The sequence below is a fragment of the Corylus avellana genome, chromosome ca4 (genome assembly GCF_901000735.1).
Source record: "Corylus avellana chromosome ca4, CavTom2PMs-1.0".
NCBI classification, from domain to species: Eukaryota; Viridiplantae; Streptophyta; class Magnoliopsida; order Fagales; family Betulaceae; genus Corylus; species Corylus avellana.
The window spans coordinates 22,566,473-22,586,937 of record NC_081544.1 but is presented as its reverse complement, the minus strand read 5'-3'; the positions used below and the strand labels follow the sequence as shown (position 1 = coordinate 22,586,937).

Genomic DNA, 20,465 nt, shown 5'->3' with positions numbered 1-20,465 from the left:
ATCCCAACCAACATCTAAAGACCAATAACATTGAACTAGAGCAATTTAATTGAAGAAATGTAGCAAAATTGCAAACCGGAATCTTTGAGGCATTTTATCAAACACATGTTATGCATAAAGATGTGGGCGTGGAAAAATATATGTCAAGATAAGGAACCCATTCCTAAATACATCCTAGTTTATGTATTTTGCTACAATCATATGAGATAGAAAGAATGATCAATGTGAATCAAGCAATCAAGCAATTCGGAATGGCAATTTGAAACCCAAACATTCACATCCTAGAATTTGATTTGAAACCAAATCAGAAAAGAATAAGGGAAGAAGACATACCTTGGATGATTGAAGTGTTGATCCTTTAAGTTGAAGAGATGGAATCACAGAGAAAGAACGAAAAGAAAAATAACACAACGAGAGAGAAAAAAAATTTAGGAAAAAGTGCTTCGGCCGAGAGAGAGGAGGAAATGGGGAAATTTTTTTTTTTTTTTTTTCAGGTTTAAAAAAAACCCGATAGGCGTGTCTGGACAGGTAAGTGTCGTGTCCAGACATCCTCTCAAAAATAAAATGAAAAAAATAAAGTTTTTTTTTTTTTTTAAATAAAATAAAATAAAACACACTATGTATAGATATCCAATAACTCATGCATGTTTTTATGAATATCTTAACAATCCGGAGTGATCAACATACTACACACACATCATAAATGTACCATATGCATGAAGCCTCCTTTTTCTGTGAATTCAGCCAAGTAAGCAATAATTTAGAAAACTCATGCGAGTGTGTAGTGTGTGAAAACTCCCATTAAATAAGATTTCATTAGTGAAAGGTAAATCTAGACAGACATTTAGTAAATAGAAGACAAACAGTCTGATTCAAGCCACAGTCAAACCTTATAATGTTAGGACCTAGAGTCCTTCATCCGATACACTCCCCCTGAGACTATCATTTGCTTTTCACCATGTCCTTTAGTAACTATCTATTTCCGCAATGATTTGATCACTAATTCTTTCTATAGGGACATATAGAAGCAACCATAAGTCATTTGAGCATATTTTATGCACCCCCCACCCCTCTCCCTTTTTTTAATTTTTAATTTTTTTATTGAAGAAAATGTCGGAGTTTTTAGGAGTTAGGTTCAACTAACGAGTTGGTCAAGTAGATAGAAATGACACTACCTATCTTCCAAAAAAAATGTTTGATCCGAATTCCCAAACACATATAAAAAATACAAACTTAATGGGGGCAAAATGTGCACAACTTTGAACATGAGAAAAACTGACTCTTAGTCCCTCAATAGTCTTCAGAAGAACAAGGTAGATCATAAAACATATGAAGCATTAGATGTAAATTGCAGAAATATTGACCCCACTCATATGTGAAATATTCATTTGAAAGCAAGACATGAGAAACTGACTACCGAACAAGAAAAAAAAAATATCACAAAAATAACAGAACCAAAGAAAAGAAAAACAAAAAACAAAAAAACAAACAAAAACACCCTAGAACAGCTACAGAAAAATATCAACATGCTTAATTTCTAGGCATGTTCTATGTATACGATCATGATAGATCGCATACACCAATAGCATTCCTGAGATACTTGAACCTAGATCCATCTAGTAGTTTTGTAAACAGGTCATCTAATTGATGTTCAGTAGGCATAAATTCAAGAGATACCACCTGGGTCTCCACCAAGTCACGGATGAAATGATGACGAATGTCAATGTGTTTCGTGCGTGAATGTTGGACCGGATTCTTCGAGATGTTTATGGCATTAGTATTGTCACAGTAGACAATCATCTTCTCTTGAGCAAATCCATTGTCCGCAAGAAGTTACTTAATCCAGATTAGCTGCTTGCAGTAGCTCCCAGCAGCTATATATTCGACCTCAGCAGTAGAAAGAGAGATGGAGTTTTGTTTCTTACTCATCCAGGCGACCAAGTTTGTACCCACATAAAAACATCCGCCAGATGTACTATTTCGATCATCCGCATTACCAGCCCAGTCAGCATCAGAATATCCTGCAAGTTCAAGATTTGTGTTAGTAGAAAAATAAATCCCAAAATTGGTAGTGCCATTTACATACCAAAGGAATCGTTTAACTGCTGTCAGATGAGATTCCTTTGGATTAGCTTGAAATCAAGCACATACACCCACACTGAAAGATATATCTGGTCAACTAGCTATAAGGTAAAGTAGACAGCCTATCATGCTTCTGTACAAGGTTTGCTCAATGGATTTCTCAGCCACATCTGCACTCAGCTTAACACTGAAAGATATATTTGGTCGACTAGCTCTAAGGTAAAGTAGACAGCATATCATACTTCTGTACAAGGTTTGGTCAACGGATTTCCTAGCCACATCTGCACTCAGCTTAACACTCGTACTCATGGGTGTGCAAGCATGACTTTTTCCATCCAAACCGAATCTCTTCACAAGATCTTTGGCATACTTTGGTTGAGACACAAAAATACCTTTGTTGGATTGTTGGACTTGAAAACCTAGAAAGTAAGTCAATTCACCAATCAGACTCATTTCGAACTCTTGTTTCATTTCCATAGAGAATTGATGAGCATGTGAGTCAATCGTAGAACCAAAAATAATGTCATCTACATAAATCTAGACAATGAGTAGTTGGCTGCTTTTCCTACAGGTAAACAAGGTACGGTCAGCTTGTCCTCGGATGAACCCATGATCAAGAAGATATGTTGTCAGGCGTTCATACCAAGCTCTTGGAGCTTGTTTCAATCCATAAAGTGCCTTTTCAGCTTGTAAACATGTTCCAGATATGTTGGATCCTGAAACCCTTTTGGCTGAGCTACATACACTTCTTCTTGTAGAATGCTATTAAGAAAAGTACTCTTGATGTCCATCTGATACAATTTGATCCGGAGATGACATGAGATGCTCAATAAAATTCTGATGGATTCCAATCTGGCTACCGGTGTAAACGTCTCATCAAAGTCCACTCCTTCAACTTGAGTGTATCCTTGAGCAACCAATCGAGCCTTGTTTCTTACCACTGTACCATGCTCATCGGATTTATTCTTGAATATCCATTTAGTGTCGATGATATTTTGATCTTTTGGTCTTGGAACCAAATTCCATACATCATTTCGAACAAACTGATTGAGCTCATCATTCATAGCAACCCAACTCTCATCTTCCAATGCCTCATTAACTTTCTTTGGCTCAATCTGAGAAAGATAACAAGAATAAGAGACTTGATTAACCACCCTGTTTCACAGTCGTAAACCTTCATTAACATTTCCCAGCAAATTTTCTCTAGGGTGATTAAGTTTAACTCTGGAGGATGGTACATGAGAAACCATGTTTGGAACTGGTGAAGGAGTCATGTCTTCTGCTATTGAAGATATTGACGTACGGATTGCTAGAACATTCGGACTATGAGGATCATAACTCTTATCAAAAATATCAACTTGCTCCCCCTCAACATGACGTTCTTCTTCTGCAGGGTGATCCTTGGTAGTTTCATCGTCGATGACAACATTGACTGATTCCATTACTGACTTGGTCCTTGTGTTATACACTCGACTAGTTCAACTTGTAGTGGAATACCCAAGAAAAATTCCTACGTCACTCTTCGCAGCAAACTTCCCCAAGTTTTCCCTGTCACGAAGAATATAGCACGTACTTTCGAACACCCGAAAATATTTGACAGTGGGCTTCTTGCCTCGCCATAGCTCATACGATGTCTTGGTAGTTGTTGGTTTGAGAAAAACTCGATTTACAATATGACATGCCGTATGGACTGCTTCTCCCCAAAAATGTTGTGCCAAATTCTTAGCATGTATCATGACTCTAGCCATTTCCTGTATGACTCTATTTTTCCGTTTGACTACCCCATTTTGTTGAGGAGTTATGGGAGATGAGAATTCTTGTTTGATACCTTGTTGAGCACAATAATCTTCAAAACTGGAATTCTCGAATTCTCTGCCATGATCACTACGGATTCGCTTGATGAGAAAGTCTTGTTCACTTTGTATCTTATTGAACAAGATCTGAGCTTGTTCAAAGGCTTCAGATTTTTCTCTTAACAAAATTACCCATGTATATCGAGAGAAGTCATCTACGACCACCATAATGTATTTCTTGCATCCCATACTAGCTGTCCGTGTAGGTCCCATGAGATCCATGTGAAGAAGCTCTAAGTTTCGAGAGGTAAAAATACTTGAAGTCTTTTTGTGTGGAGTTCTAGTTTGTTTTCCCAATTGACGTACATGGTCCACACTTTCCTTTATCAGCCTGATGAATCTTGGGTAAATCAGCCCTGGCTTCTGTCTTTGAGATTTTGACCAGATCATGAAAATTTAGATGCCTTAGCCGTTGATGCCACAATTCTCCAGTTTCCAGGGTTGCCTTGTTGCATTTGATCTGAGAATTTGAGGAGAGAGAATAGCAGTTGTCAACAGTGCGTTTTCCTCCTATCAACCATTTTCCTTGAGAATCAAAGATGCTACATTCTTTCTTAGAAAATTGAACTACTAAATCATAATCACAAAACTGACTGATGCTCAATAAATTTGCCTTGAGTCCTTCAACATACAACACTTCTTGTGGAGTAGGAGCACTGAAAATTTCCACAATTCCTTGACTGATCACCTTCGATTTGCTGCCATCTCCATAAGTAATGCTTCCATCTCATTTACCTTCTTTAAGCTCTTTGAATAGAGACTTATCACCTGTCATATGTTTGGAACAACCACTATCCAGAAACCACAAACATGAGTTAAGCACATTTAAGGCAGTATGAGCAACCAAGCATAGATGATCTTTCTTTTTAACCCAGACCTGTTCCTTTTGAGGATGTGTTTTCACATGATTGTCAAACAAAGTAGGCATATCTTTTACATCAACAGAATTTGACAAAGCAGCTAACTTCTCTCTAATAAGTTTCACTTGAGTAGTTAAAACTTTTAGTTGATTTCCAATTCCAAGTTCATCTAGTCTAGGGATATTCTTCTGAGACAATGGTTGTTTAGCCCTAATTTGAAAACAATTTGGTCAAGTATGACCTTCGACACCACAGTGAAAACATGTAGGGATAAACTTAGAATTGAAGTTAGTCCTTACCGGAACTTTGAATTTTAACTTATTCTTCTTGGTCACATCTTTTGAGCTTTCTTTAGGTAAACACGAGTTCTTAATTACCACATCTTTCATTTTAGGTTTCACAAACATAATCTTAGAAGTGGTAGCAACATTTGAAGAAGATGAATCAACATGTTTATTAAAACCCAATCCAGTCCTATCATATGAATGTTTCTGATTTCCTAACATTTGATTCAATTTATCACTAGAAAATTTATTTAAATGATCATTTGAATCATTCAAGTCCTTTTCCAGAGATTTAACTTTAGCAATCAGCATGAGGTTTTTAGAAGTCAAGGTGTTTCGAATAGCTAGACATTCATCCATAGATTTCATTAATCTCTCTTTCTCAAGTTCAGCTTCTTTCAGATTTTTTAAATTTCTCCTATTTAGCTTGTTCAATTTATCACATTCCACAAATAAGTTATTATAAGCAGTTTGTAAATCCACCTCATCATCAGATTCAATTTCAAATTTGTTAAGCATATGAGGTGAGTTAACAACCTTATAATCATTATCATAAGAAGCAGTAAAAGCTAAATAATTCACTCCTCCTTCAACTTCTTCTTCGGATTTCTCATCATCTGGCTCATCACTCTGAGTGACATTAAAAGCTTTACCTTTGGACTTATTCAAATTAGCACATTCAATTCGAATATGACCTCGACCCCCACATTCATGACATTTGCGTCCACTAGTAAACTTATCCTTCTGATCAGTCTTTAAGTTCTCTTGTGGATTACTTCTAACTTCACCTCTAGGTTTCACAGGACCTTTTGAGTCTCAATTTTTAAAATTTCCATTCATGGGTCTAAAGAATTTTTTAAATTTTTTAGCAAACAGGGCAAATTCTTCATCATCCCCAGAATCCCCATCAAACGAACCACAAGAATTGACTTTAACATTTTTTGCCTTAAGAGCAATGTTTTTAGTTTTCCTGTGTTTGGGTAAAATTTGCTCAAAAGTCTGAAGGGAATCTACAAGTTTTTCTACTCTCATAGTATCTAAGTCCTTGCTCTGTTGTATGGCAGCAATTTGAGGTATAAACCTCTCAGGTAAAGATCTTAAGATTTTTTTCACCACTTTATCATCATCCATTTTCTTTCCTAAATTAATAGTAGAGTTTCTAATGACACTAAGTTTTGAATAGAATTCATCAAAAGTTTCATCTTCCTGCATTCTAATCTCCTCAAATTGAGAAACCAACATTTGAATTTTTGAAGTTCTAACCACCTTAGTTCCTTCATGTGTGATTTCTAAAGTTTCCCAAGCTTCCTTAGCTATCTCACATCTAGAAATTCTTGAAAATTCCTCATTTGAAACAGAGATGTAAATAGCATTTATAACTTTGTCATTCGCAGTAACATTATTCTTGTCTTCCGTTGACCATTCAACTATTGCTTTATCTGGACGTGTCCATCCAGATTCAACAATATGCCATACATTAATGGATTTAAAGTATGCTCTCATACGAATTTTCCAAAGCATATAATTTGTTCCGTCAAAGACGGGAAGGGAATTAGGAGCAATAGTAAGTGACATTTGATATGGAGTCTCAGATCACATTCAGGAAAAAAAATTCCTTCACAGAGTGAACCCGCTTTGATACCAATTGAAAAACCTATATACGACTCCAAACTACACCCATTCAACTGCCTAGATGTATCACTTAGAAGCAACAGAATAAAATCTCACTTAACAGTTAACAATCAACCAAATACAGATATGTAAAGAAATTTAAGAACACAGATATTTGGTTACGAAGAAGAAACCATTTAGAGAACTCTCTAAATGTAAAACCTCTTCGGGGTAACCAAACCCACGAAATCAATCTACTATAAGAAGAATAAGGAATACAAGAAGAATTACAAAACCTTTGCAATTTACTCTCCCTTGCACACGACAAGCGACCCACTTGACTTCTACTGCAGTAGCACTTTCCAGAACATCTGGTACAATTCTTCTATAAGATTTCCTTTCACCGGAACTCCGATTGGCTTCACGTATTTAATCTTCACTCACATAAACTTGAATAATATCTCTTTCTAAGCTCTCTGTTTTAGCTTTCAAAATACGTATGTATAATAGGCAAAACAGTTCGTTCAAATAGAGAATAAAACAACAATTCAGCAACCATGTCCGGACAAGGATAAGTGGGTGTTCGGACATGGCTAGGGTTACCTATGCGTAATCATGTGGTGTCCGGACACCCAAGTCATGTGTCCGGACATGCCATGCAAAGTGGTCTTGTTGGAAATTGGGTTCAGACCCAGCTTCTGACGGTCCGGACCTACCTCTCAAATGTAGCTTATTGGAAATTGGGTCTGGACCCAGCTTCTGACGATTCGGACATGGCCTTCACTTTTGACTTGTTGGATATTGTGTCCGGATCCGGCTTCTGACGGTCCGGATAGGCCCTCCAAAGTGTGTTGTCTGGAAATTGGGTCAGGAACTTGGCTTCTGGCGGTTCGGACAGGGCCTTCTAGAATCCTGCTTTCTGGACATGCTGAGGTGCTCATTTTCAACAACTTACATGCAAACTGAATGTGCCAAAACCTAAACTAACAAGTTTAATTTGTAAATTAACTTTCAAGGTTTTAAGCATAATAAGATTGGTTTGGCCGTCCGGTGTGTTATTATTATCAATTTTTTATTCTTTATTTTTTTTAGGATTCATAGAAAATTTGTGAGTTTTGTTTTTACTGCTTCCCACGCGCCTCTCTGTATCAGTTGTTATCATGGATGGTCAAGCTGCACTCCATAATAAAGGCCCTTGCACATAATTGTATAAAAGTTGTGTACTGATAGATTAATTAAAAAAGCAGATAAAAGAGACAATTCAAAGGAGATTATTTGTTAAGTAGGAATGTCACCAGGAGTACATAGATAAGCCATTGTCGTTATCTTTACATAATTATGAACAGTTCGTAAACACAAAATTTCATGCATAAAGATCCCAATACAAAGTCGCTTTTCTTAAAATTTATTTGCCCTCACCAGAATTGGGTATGCAACGGGTTTCATCAAATATTACTTCAGGATACAATGAAGCACATAAAAGAAATTTGTAGTTTGCTTGCGTTTTGCACAAATGAAACCATACCTTAACGCCGTTAAATTTTCTATTCTAGCAAGAGAGAGAAACAAATTTTAAAACTACAGAAAGTGTTTAAAGAGACAGAAGAATAAAGAATTTTTTTGTGTATAAAAATAGGTATGCAGTAGACTATTTATAGTGTTAAAAATAGTAGTTATTTATGTTTGTTCACCAATAGTCACTTAATTTTAAAATTGCAATAATAACTACAATTTTAACTGTAATAAACTCGTATATTAACAATCATAAAATCTGAACATCAGATTTTGCTCGTTAGATTAAAATATTAATAACGCATATTTAATTATAACCATTGGATAATAACGATCATTACTTTACCCAACAGTCTAGTAAATCCAGCCGTTGGATCTACCTTAGAAGCATTCTATTGACAACCCGTTTTGACCGAGTAAACATTGAAACTAAAATTTTTTCACATTGAACAAAATTATACTTATTTGAATTAACTTTCCAATGCCACGAAGATTTCCTTAATCTAACATTAAGATCAAAATATATAGCAATTTTACCCTGCCTGGCCTGCTTGGTTAATTTTTTTTTTTTTTTTAATTCTTTTTTTATTATCAATTTGTTGGATTGCATGCCACATGAAGTAACATGTATATGGGCTACATAAGTTGATCTAAGGTATTTAAGGTGCTTCCATGGTGTTTAGGTTTTTAAATGCATAATGAGAGTGTAAGAGATTATAAAAGTTGAGATGTTCATAAAATCTGAACATTTCCAAGAGTGTCTCACGTCAAGAGTTGGTGTTGAGTGGTCTTGGACATCTCTCAACCTCAAAAGCTAGCTCAAGAGGTAAGGCTTTCCCTCACACTTATAAAGTGATCATCAACCAATTCCACAACTGACCATTTCTTCCGTGAACTGTTGAACTAAGACTTGTTGGTAAAACTAGGCTTTGATACCAGTTGTTTGGAGATAATGCGGTTATGAAGTTTTTAACAAAAGTACATTAATATACATAGTTGAACACAACTCTAGCCCAAAAGCCTAAGCTAATGGGATAAGGTTTACTTAGATATATTAACTACTATTTTCTTTTATATTTTCTCAATGTGGGACTAACACTCACAAATGTACTAACAACAAAATGCTTTGAAAATGCAAGAAAAAGTAGATCTGAATTTGGATATAAGATTTTTGCCTTCGCTTGAGAATAACTGATTTGGATATGATATTCAAACATCCAATCTTCTATCAGCAGCCAAACGTAACTCCCAAAAGAAAAGGATCTAAAATTGTCATCTCCTTTAATTAATTAATTAACATAATCAGAGTCATTAGCGGCGACTGCTATTCCTCTATCATTAGCGGTGACTTCTATGTCACCGTTAAAGCAAGTGTGAAGCTTGACATGTCACCTTTGAAAGGTGACGTTCTAATTTTTACTCGTCACCAATTGGTGATGTGTGAACACTGTCACACATCATTAACCCCATTTGCAGTCTCATAGTTTTTTGCCATTTCAAAAACAACATTACTCCCACATCACCACCTTATCAGTGACTTTTTTTGGCCTAAAAATGTCACTAATGGGTAGTCATTAAATATTGAATTTTTTGTAGTGTTACAAGCTGTTTAGATTTTTTTTTTTTTTTTTTGGGTTAAAAAAAGTTACTTTTAAATGAAAGTTTTGAACTAATTGGTTTATGCCAATTACTTTTTCTTTTGCTTTTAATTTTTGTGAGAGGCTCAAGCATAATTTTTTATTTTTTATTTTTTATTATTATTTTTTTTAACAAGGGTAGCGATGTAGTTGTGTCAAGGTTCTTTTTAGATTAAAAAAAAATAGTACTATTAGACTTCAAATAATACTGTAGGTTACGATAGATCGAGTATAAAGGGTAGCTGATCACTTTGGACATTGATCTCTCATTACAACATCAAAATAAAAAAACTGAAAACTATGAACTTCTCTTTCTGTTTTAAAATTATAATAGTTAGTAAACACAAAAGAAAACAAATTATGTCATTCCTTCCATTGGCTTTACGTGAATCTCAATCTACAAACCTAGAAATATTAGAAATTTAAACAAAGAGGCACTAAGTATGATGAAACACCGACATATACTAAAGAGACACACATATATTTATATATATAACCACAAACAAGCATAAATAGGGAAGGTATCAATCGGTAACCCAAAAATCCGATTCAGATTGTCATAAACTCTCAGAAGCATTCTTTGGACACCTTGGAACCCTCTATGCATTTTTTTTTTTGTTCAATTGGGCTGACATTTCTTTCTGTATTCACTTATTTTTTTGTTCCTAATTGAAAAACACTTAACAGGTTTAAATATCACAATTTATGCGGAATTAGCGGATATTTAAAACTAAGCAAACAATCACCAAAAACAAGTAAAACCAAACACAAAGATTTTGGTGACGAAGAGGAAACCTTTTAGAAAACGTTTTAAAAGTAAAACATCTCCGAGGCAACAAAACCCAGGAAATTACTATCAAAAGATTATCCAGAGATTACAGACACTAGGAACACTTACAACCCTTTGCAAAACCTTGGCTCTATACGATCGACAAGCCTCCAACTTGTCTCCTCGCTCACAATCTTCTTCAATATAATTCTCATTTATCGGACCCTTCTGATAGACTTCAATTAAGCACACAATCAAAATTAACAAAAATCCTCTAAGAGGAATCAATTTGGCTTACAACAAAATAATCACTCAAGCATAGCCTCACACGAATTCTAGGGTTCTAAAATTCGTGCATCTCTCTTCTATAATAATGTATATATATCAGTACATCAAACGCTAAACCTGGGCCCACTAAAAACATGTTTTTGGGCATAATAGGTATGGGGTGTCTGAACAAGTTAATGGGCTATTCGGACAGGGCCTTACAGAGTATAAATAGAGTTTCTTGAACTGCGGTCCTGACAGGGACTGCAGAGGGCGAAAATTAGCAATCATCACACTACAATCTGGAAATTCTGTCGATCCTTGATCAACAGCTTTGATCGATGGGTGTTTGTGGTCCGATTGAGCTAAAACTTTGCAGGGACATTCATGACACATGAATCTACATTATGCTTGGTGGAGATTTGATTCTGAGCATTTTATATCAGTGTTTGAGCCCATAAACAGTAGCCTCTGCATTTTGGAACCAAATTGAGCCAACAAAAATACTAACACTAATGATCGTCTTTTCATAGTTTCGCCCTCCATTTATGTTTTAAAGTATGTTTATCATTTTAGTTTGGCGCCTACAATAATAATTTTCTGGTTCCGCCACTGAAACTAGTCCATGGGGACATAAAAATGACTCGGTTTATAAGTACAAAGGACTAGTCAAATTTTTATCCTTACAAAAATTTAACACTCCCTTGATTTTAAAAACCAAGTATATTTTATAAAAATGGTTTTGTTTTTGGATATTACTATAGCGCCCGAAAAATTAATTAACTGGTAATTAACTTCACAGTTTGCCTCTCATTTCCATTCCATAAGGAATAAGGCAGAGAGATCCGTACTCCTTAAAAAGAGAATACAAAGCAGCGGAAACATATGATTTCTGTTATTCTATCAACATTAATCATTACAACTAAGGCTAGCTATAAACAAGACCAAGCCGAGTTTTGGCAATCTCGAACCGGCTCGTTTTAGAGGACATATAAACAAGCCAAGCTTTAGCTGAGCTGAAAAACCTTTGTTCGAAGTCAACTCACTGGGTAGATATAGTAGCTCGGGCTCGAGCTTGAGCTTGCTATAAACGTAATTTTGAGTCGAGCCACTCAAGCACTCGGTTCGAGCTCAAGGTAGTGTATTATCCTTCTGCAAAAAAATAAAATAAAATCAAATCAAATCAAATCAAATCAAAGAGAAAGCTTGGGGATAGAAGAGAAAGTAGGGCAAAAAAGAGTTAAAAAATAAAATTGATTTAGAAAAATGTGAGAAAATGGTTGAAGGAGATGAAAAATTGCTAGCCGACTGGGATCTCCATTCCCCCATAAAATGTAAGAAATAGCTCAAGAAAATAAGAGAAAATCTGAAAATTTTGAATTATGCAAGGAAAATAAAATATAGAAAAGATTAGTAAGACATTGCGAAAATGTCTTAAACCGTCACTAAGTAGAAGCCACAAGTGCAAATGAATTTCAAATCCATCATGGAAAACAAAACTTAAACCTTGAACTTATATATATTTATAATTGACAAAAAAGAAAAGTAGCAATAGATCCCATAAAATGTTCGAGAGAGAGACCTACTAGCACGAAGGCAAACAATGACATCAGAACTGTGAATCTATGACAAGGTTTTGTCAATAGGAGATAGAGAAAAGAGTAGACAAGAAGTGAACTAAAATGAAATGTAACCTAGAAAATGAAACGATGCTAGAGAGAAATGCAAGGCTCTCTAATGGTGTTTAGGGTTAATAGGATTGAATGATCAAAATGGTGAGATGTGTATGGTCTCTTATATTCACTGATGTTTGATTAACTTTGAAGTAAGTTGGGGTAGTTGAATTCACTTAATGCAGATGACAAGAAAGGGACGGTTAGGATGTGCCCAGATAAATCCAACAATTGGGATGTGCTCTTGTGTCTCTAGAATCTGCATGAGCGACACATGTTCAAGTCTGATCTAAAAAAAAAAAAAATCAATATATTTGAAAAAAAAAAACTAATATTAATATGTTTGTATATATACATACTAGTTTTTGGTTTTTTTTTTTACATGTCCGCACAAGGGGAAGAAAATAGGGGAGGTGGATTCGAACTAGCTAGTGACTTCCATTTTATGAGGAGTGGTTCCCAGTCGATTGAGCTATCCCTTGGGAATATATATATACTAACTAGTTAATATCATAATATGTTAGTTAGGCTCGGCTCAATAAATTTAGAGGCCTATGGCGGTAATTTTAGATGAGACATTTTTTTTCTTTATTTAAATATTATCTAAATAGTAAGAGAAATGATTCACGTTAGTATTTTTTTCATCTTCCCTATCTTATCCTACAAATTTAATAGATCAACCATTAGATTTATGGATTCATGTAGACCCCACATAAATTCAATGGTGGATTCATCTATTTACTTTGGAATGGTTAAAAGGTGGTTGAAAAATGAATGAATTCTTTCAATTTTCAATGTTCAATGTTCGCTTATCCCACTTCAAACATTTAGTAAAACAGGAAAATCTTTAAAAAGTTGATGCAGATCGCAAAAGACTTCTAGTACTGAGCTCAATTCTGCGATCAAGCGCGCATGCTCAATTTCCCCTGGTACTGCACTCAAGCTTGCAATCGAGTGCAAGATCGAGCGCCCACATGTGCTGGAGCGCACATCAAGCGCACACGGGACGTAATGTTATTTTTTCATATTTTATTGCTTAAAACGACGTTATTTTGTTATTAAATTAGGGTTAGGGTTTTTAGGCGTCTATAGTTCATATTTTACTAGGTTTAGGAGTCTTGGGCTATAAATTTATGCTTATAGCCTCTAGTTTATCAGTTTATGTTGATTATTGATTTTTATGAATGAGAATTACTTTGAGTTGAGTTTATTCCTCTCTTTTCCTTCAAAACCTAGAGAGTATCTAGTTTTGTCAAGAAGATTTCTTAGATCATTGATAGAATTAAGATCTAGAAGTATTTATCCACTGCTTATTGATATTTTTTGCTGCAGCCCACTAAGTCACGCTGCATCAGTTGGTATCAGAGCTCAAGTTACTTTCCATGAATGGGGAGGAGCAACCATCTGACGGACATAAACGAAGTGCACGTGCACATAGAGACAGCACGTAAGGAGCAACCAGCGATTCATTTGTGGCACATGGAGGAGAGGTTTGGTGGTCTAATTGTGCAGAAGAAGGGGTGTGCACGCACCCAACACAGGGTAAATATTGATCACTTAGACGACATGGATGGTCCGAGCGCTCATCATCGTCAACCAAGACCGTGTTACATGGAGGCGGGAGACAAATTTATTGTTGAGAGTAAACCTGTTAATTCTTATGCGGGGCACGGAGTGCGGAAGAAATTTCCAACGGCACAAGCCCATGCTATATCAAGGGACGCAGGCGTCAAGCTCGACACCCAAAAAGAAAAGGAAAAAAATTCCGACAAAAAAGAGGGGCCTAGAGAGGCAACAGAAAGTAGGAGTCAAACAGAGATCCGTTGGTGGCAACACATGGACGAATGGATAGAGATCCTGTGGGACAAGCTACAGACCCTCACAACCCAATTTGGCAATCCCTATCAACCATATCCATGCTTTGTGGATGAATATAATGGGGTTGTCAGTCGTAGGGCACAACCTCAACGACAGAGGGCACGGATTGAGGCGGAGATGCCGCGACAGCCAAACTTGACCGTCATTCGTGAACCTCAAATCCATCAACCAAATCTATATGTGGAGGAGCAAGGTGAACCTGTTGATGAAAAATTCCAGAAATCTAAGATCCCTAATGAAGAGTTCGAGCATGAAGATGTTGAAGATCCTTCACTAGGGTTTGTGGATTGGGATTCTCCACCGACCTATGATGATGATGTCAATGAGTAAGATCCAATTGAAGGACCTTTGGCATCCGACCTAGAGGGGAGTACGAAGAAGATGGGTTTTTTTCCCATGTTTGGCGCCTCTACCCCGACGAAGATGACCAATTGGAAGATGAAGAGCCCACGGGTGACATCGTTGATTATGAAGAGTTTGATGAAGACTTTTCAGGTGAAGTGCATAATTTTAATGGTGAAGAGGGTGATTATGTTGATTTCCTTGGGGTTGAAGATATTTTAAATTCTCCTAATAATGACTATGGTGAGTTTTATGCGGATGAGAAAAATTATATGTTCACAAGGGAAACAATGGCTGACCCATTCTTGAGTATTTTCATGGCACGTGGAAGGGAAAAGGAACAAGAGAAGTACAGCAAATCCGAAGAATTTGCAAGTTGTGTGTGGGGCTTTCTCGACAAACATTGAGGTATGTCGATGATGAGAAGCGTCACGCTTATTTTGGGGTGTTGCCTTGTCTTGATCTTGAGGAAGGCCGAGTGGAATGAGTTGACTGGACATCTGAAGGACCATGAAAAGAGCCGGCCGAACTCGAGGGCGAATTCTCTCCAACAAGGGGAGAATGATGCAAATCGCAGAAGACTTCTGGTACTGCGCTCGATCCTTTGATCAAGCGCACACGCTCGATTTCCCCTGGTACTGTGCTCGATCCTGCGATCGAGCACCCACATGCGCTTAAGCGAACGTCGAGCGGACGTTATTTTGTTATTAAATTAGGGTTAAGGTTTTTAGGCGTCTATAGTTCGTATTTTACTAGGTTTAGGAGTCTTGGGCTATAAATATATGCTTATAGCCTCTAGTTTATCAGTTTATGTTGGTTATTGATTTTTATTAATGAGAATTACTCAGAGTTGAGTTTATTACTCTCTTTTCCTTCAAAACCTAGAGAGTATCTAGTTTTGTCAAGAAGATTTCTTAGATCATTGATAGAATTAGGATGTAGAAGTATTTATCCACTACTTATTGATGTTTTTCATTGCAGTCCACTAAGTCACGCTGCATCAAAAGTCCAAGGCTTCACACTATTCCAAACAAGAACCAACCTTGTCATCCTTAAATTATAATTAGATCGTACTTAACCCTTTTTTATATTTGGAGTACAATTACACAAGCTACCCTTATTTTGCTTCAATGGAAATTAGGGACGCAACCCTAGGAAAAATTGCAAAGCTACCCTTTATTAAAATAATCACAGTCTTGCTCGAGCGAACGTCATGCAAGTGTCGTGCAACGTTTCTCTCCCACAATTAGTCACAATCTTGCTTGAGGTAGGGTTGAGCGAAATTCCTATCGCAATATTGTTCGAGCGAGAGTCAAGCAAGATCTGTACATGAGATTGATTTTTGTCATTCTGTTGACAACCAATTTTGATTGAGTAAACATTGAAATTGAAATGTTTTCGCAAAGAACAAAATTGTAGTTATTTGAATTAGCTTTCTAATGCTAGTAAGATTTCGTTAATCTGGCATTAGTATAGATCAAAATGTATTGTAGTTTTAATCTGACTAGTCTGCTTGGTTTTTTTATTATCAATTTGCTGGACTGCATGAAGTAACATGTATCTGGGCTACATATGTTGATTTAAGATATTTGAGGTGCTTCCATGGTGTTAAGGTTTTTAAATGCATTTTGAGAGTGTAAGATTAAACAAGTTGAGATCCTTGTCGGATTGTTAATGCCGAACCACGCAAATACTTGTCTCTTACTTGTTGTGTTCTTGTTATTCTTCATTTTGTACACATCCTATGTTTTAGTGTGATTCATGCATACCAACAAAAAAACCTTACATATTCATTTTCTATCTGTAGAAGGAAACATACTACCTAATAAATAAGATTGCATTATTTGGAGAAAGATACTATTTATTGTTTTTCCCTAAATAGAGAATACATGAAGGTAAAACATTTTATTCTTCCCAAATAAGTGTACTTTATTTTGCCAAAATAAACTGTGTTACCAATTAAGTTAGATAGTAACAAACAACAACACCAACATGTGCAAAAGACAGGCTAAAAACTATTATTCGCGAGCAACTACAACGAGTTGTTTTCCAACATTGCGACCACTGAAAAGTCCAACAAGGGCGGCCGGGCCACTCTCAAGGCCTTCAGTTATGTCTTCCACATACACTATCTTCTCTTCTTTGATGTAAGGCAGCACAGTGTCTAGGAACTTGGGATAGAGGTGATAGTAATCAAAAACTGCAATTCCTTGCATATAGACTCGCTTGTACACGAGATCCATCAAATTTTTCACACCTTCAGGCTCATCAAGATTGTACTGTGAGATCATTCCACATGCAGCAATGCGGCCATGAATTCTCATGTTTAGGAGCACTGCATCAAGTGTTTTACCTCCAACATTCTCAAAGTAAATGTCAATGCCTTCTGGGAAATACCTGTGGTCATTAGGAGCCAATAATGTGTGTTTCAAAGATCAAAACAATATTCATACTCTTATGGATGGGGCACTTATTAAGGATATTGAGATTTTTAATTCCTGGAACATGATAATTAATTAAAGATCCACGCAAATAGATTTTTTTATTTTTTTTTATTTTTTTATTTTGCTTGCTTATTACTTCAATACTCAAGATTTAGAGCAAATTATTTAATCAAAACTAACCTTTTCAAAGCTGCATCCAAGTCAGGCTCTTCCTTATAGTTGAAAGCTTCGTCAAAACCAAATTTATTCTTCAAAAGATCAACCTGGTTTTTAACAGAAGAAATATGAGTTTATTAATAGAAAAAGAAAAAAGAAATAAAACACAAAAATAAAAGATTTTAGTGAATGGTACATTTATCCCACTAGTCCCGCTCCAAAATTATAAAAGAAAAGAAGAGTTTTTTTTTTTTTTTTTTGGGTGGGGTGGGGAAAGAAGATACATCATTCTCTAAATTTTTAAGAGAATCAAGGACATGTGGCAGCCAAATTCAACAAAAGCAAAGCCATACAACATGCTAGGGGTGTAGATGCGGATGCGGATGCAGTTATTTGCAATATCCTCAGGCGCATTTGCAAGATACGGATATCACTTTTAGATCCGTATCCGCATGCATCATGTTTTTACTAACTACAAATGCGTAGTTATTGGGTTATTATCCGCTATCTGTATTTTAAGTAATATGCCTACTTGAATTTGTTGGGCCTTCATTGAATCTCTATTACGACCAATTCTAAAAATAATTTGATCTGGTTTTTAGAGTTTTGGACTTGTTCTAATTTTTTGAAGCCTTAATGTTTAATATATGTTTTGAAAATATGTTGAGCTCACATTACTTTTGCCTTTTTGCCCAAATGAATGAGTGCATTCTGAAGAAGAAAAAAATAAACCTAAAACAATGTACATATAACATATACCTAATAAAAAACGATATGTTTTGGTTAATTTATAAAATATAATATATATGAAAAAAAATATAAACTGTATTATATATAAAGAGTATGCGGATGCAGTGACCACATCTGCATACCCTAAAACCGTTATCCGCATCCATATATGCGGATAGTGGCTTTTGCTAACTGCATCCGCATGTACAGGAAGTTAATATCCGCCCGCATGTACATCTCTACACAACACACATGCGCGCACGCATATATATATATACCTTGAAATCTATTTTCTGTTAGAATTTTCTAGAAAATATTACAGCAATATTCAATGAAAATATCAACCTGCAGCCTAAGCTTGACCGTTGTCACATATTAGTTAAATAATACCTCTAGATGAAAGGCATCAAAGAAAGAAAGGGGTAGATAAGAGAAAAGTATGTATCCCAATAGAAAGGTACCTTCTCTTTACTTCCAGCACTTCCAACAACAAAACAACCCAACAATTTTGCAAACTGTCCAACAAGCTGACCAACTGCACCAGAAGCTGCTGAAATGAAGACATATTCTCCTTTCTTAGGAGAACAAACTTCATAGAAACCAGCATAGGCAGTCATACCAGGCATACCTACATATATATATAATCAAAATGTTAGATTTATATATATATGCACCAAATGAGCTTCTAAGCATTCGTACATCTCCTGTTTTAAGACAGCCGAACAAGCACAAAACAGAACCAGAAGCACTAAGCTTAATTACCAAGAATTCCAGTGTAGTAGGAGAGTGGCACGTCTGTGTGTTCAATTTTAAACAGAAAATCAGTTTCCGTAATGAGACTGTATTCTTCCCACCCGGTCATTCCCCAAACCAAGTCTCCTTTCTTGAAGTTTGGATGCGCAGAATCCAAAACTTTAGCCACTCCATGTCCAGTAATGGGCTGCCAAGTTCAAAAATCAAGCTCATAAATTGTGCCTTGACACAAACATCAACCAGAAACAAAATAAAACAAAAAAACTCGAGTTTCTAAATATTGCAGTTGTATATAATCATAGAACTTCAAAAGAAAATCAAAATAAGGGGTCAGAGAATCTATGCACTGACCGAACCGGGCTTGAAGGGGGCAATGTAGGAGGCCTTAATGGACGTGGCTGGCCTCATGAGGCCGCGCATGTAGGGATCGCACGACAAGTAGAGGTTTTTCACCAGAATAGCATTGGAACCTTGGGGGACCTTCAATTTAACGGTACCAGTGGTGACATACATGTCCGATTCCTTTGGAAAACCACTGACATAATCTCTCAATATCACCTGCTTGTTGCTCACTACTTTCTCTCCATCAACGCTCGCCATTGCTAAGCTAACAGTACTCTTTCTCTTTCTTTCTCTGTGTTTCGATGGGAAGGTGTGGGAGAAGAGGTGGGATTTTGTAGTAAACGGATCTCATTGCTTATGTCACTGCTTATGTTGGTTACGTGAAATTTGCGTCACATTATATGTCACTGAGGATATAATTGGGCCGTGCGTACGTGAGGGGTCGATCAGCGGTGACGATCCACTTGAAAAGTCCGTCATATAGCTATTATATATGTATCAGGCGGCGCCTACCCTAGCCAGTAATCTTCGTAGTTAACTTATTCTTCATGACTTGTTTTATGGCCTTTGGCAACTTGTTTCTCCACTTGTCTCACAAAATAAATCAATAAATAAATAAAACTTATTCTTCATGAGTAAATGGCCTTTGGCAATGGGCATGTATTGACGTTTTTGGTTTGGAGTTGAGTTTTGTTTTGTACTTGATTTTTTGTCTAAATAATAATAAAACTAATCAAAAGTGATTGATATAATATATAAAGTAAGAATGTTGGGGAGTATAAAAAAAAAAAAGGGTTAAAAATAAAATATTAAAGAATATAACTAACAAAATATATTAACAAATTAATAAAATTTAATTATTGTATAAATATGTAAGTTGCATGTTATTTTTGTCATGTCCAACGTTTATTTATTTATTTTTTATGGACAAATTTTCATATATTGAAATCATTACATAATTTTTTCATTACTAATAATCGTGAATATATTCATTTCAATATATATAATTAGGCAATCGTTCAATAATAAAAACAAGTGCGCCCATCACCTTTCGTTTTACTGCTTTTCTATGTCTAAGATAAACAGATTATGAGGAGACAAAAGAGAAAGGTCAAAAAAATTAACTTGAATGTGAATGCTGATTAATTTACTATATATTAGAGTGGTCACGAAAGAATTTTCAAATAATTAGACTTTAGCATACATATTAGAATATCATGTATATATTTCTCAAAAGAATATTAGAGTGGTCACTTTCGCCAGCCATGTGTTG

The 20,465-nt window shown here is 35.9% G+C and overlaps 1 protein-coding gene across 1 annotated transcript; it reads right to left on the bottom strand.

Annotated features, from left to right (window-relative positions):
* Positions 1 to 16,786: 16,786 nt before the first annotated feature.
* LOC132177079 (2-alkenal reductase (NADP(+)-dependent)-like) lies at positions 16,787 to 19,450 on the bottom strand. The gene is made up of 5 exons (XM_059589295.1): positions 19,202 to 19,450; positions 18,860 to 19,037; positions 18,559 to 18,725; positions 17,393 to 17,475; positions 16,787 to 17,165 (listed from the first exon to the last, which is right to left on the bottom strand). Exons 1-5 carry the CDS (start codon positions 19,448 to 19,450, stop codon positions 16,787 to 16,789), a joined length of 1,056 nt encoding a protein of 351 aa, XP_059445278.1.
* Between the last annotated feature and the right edge of the window lie 1,015 nt (positions 19,451 to 20,465).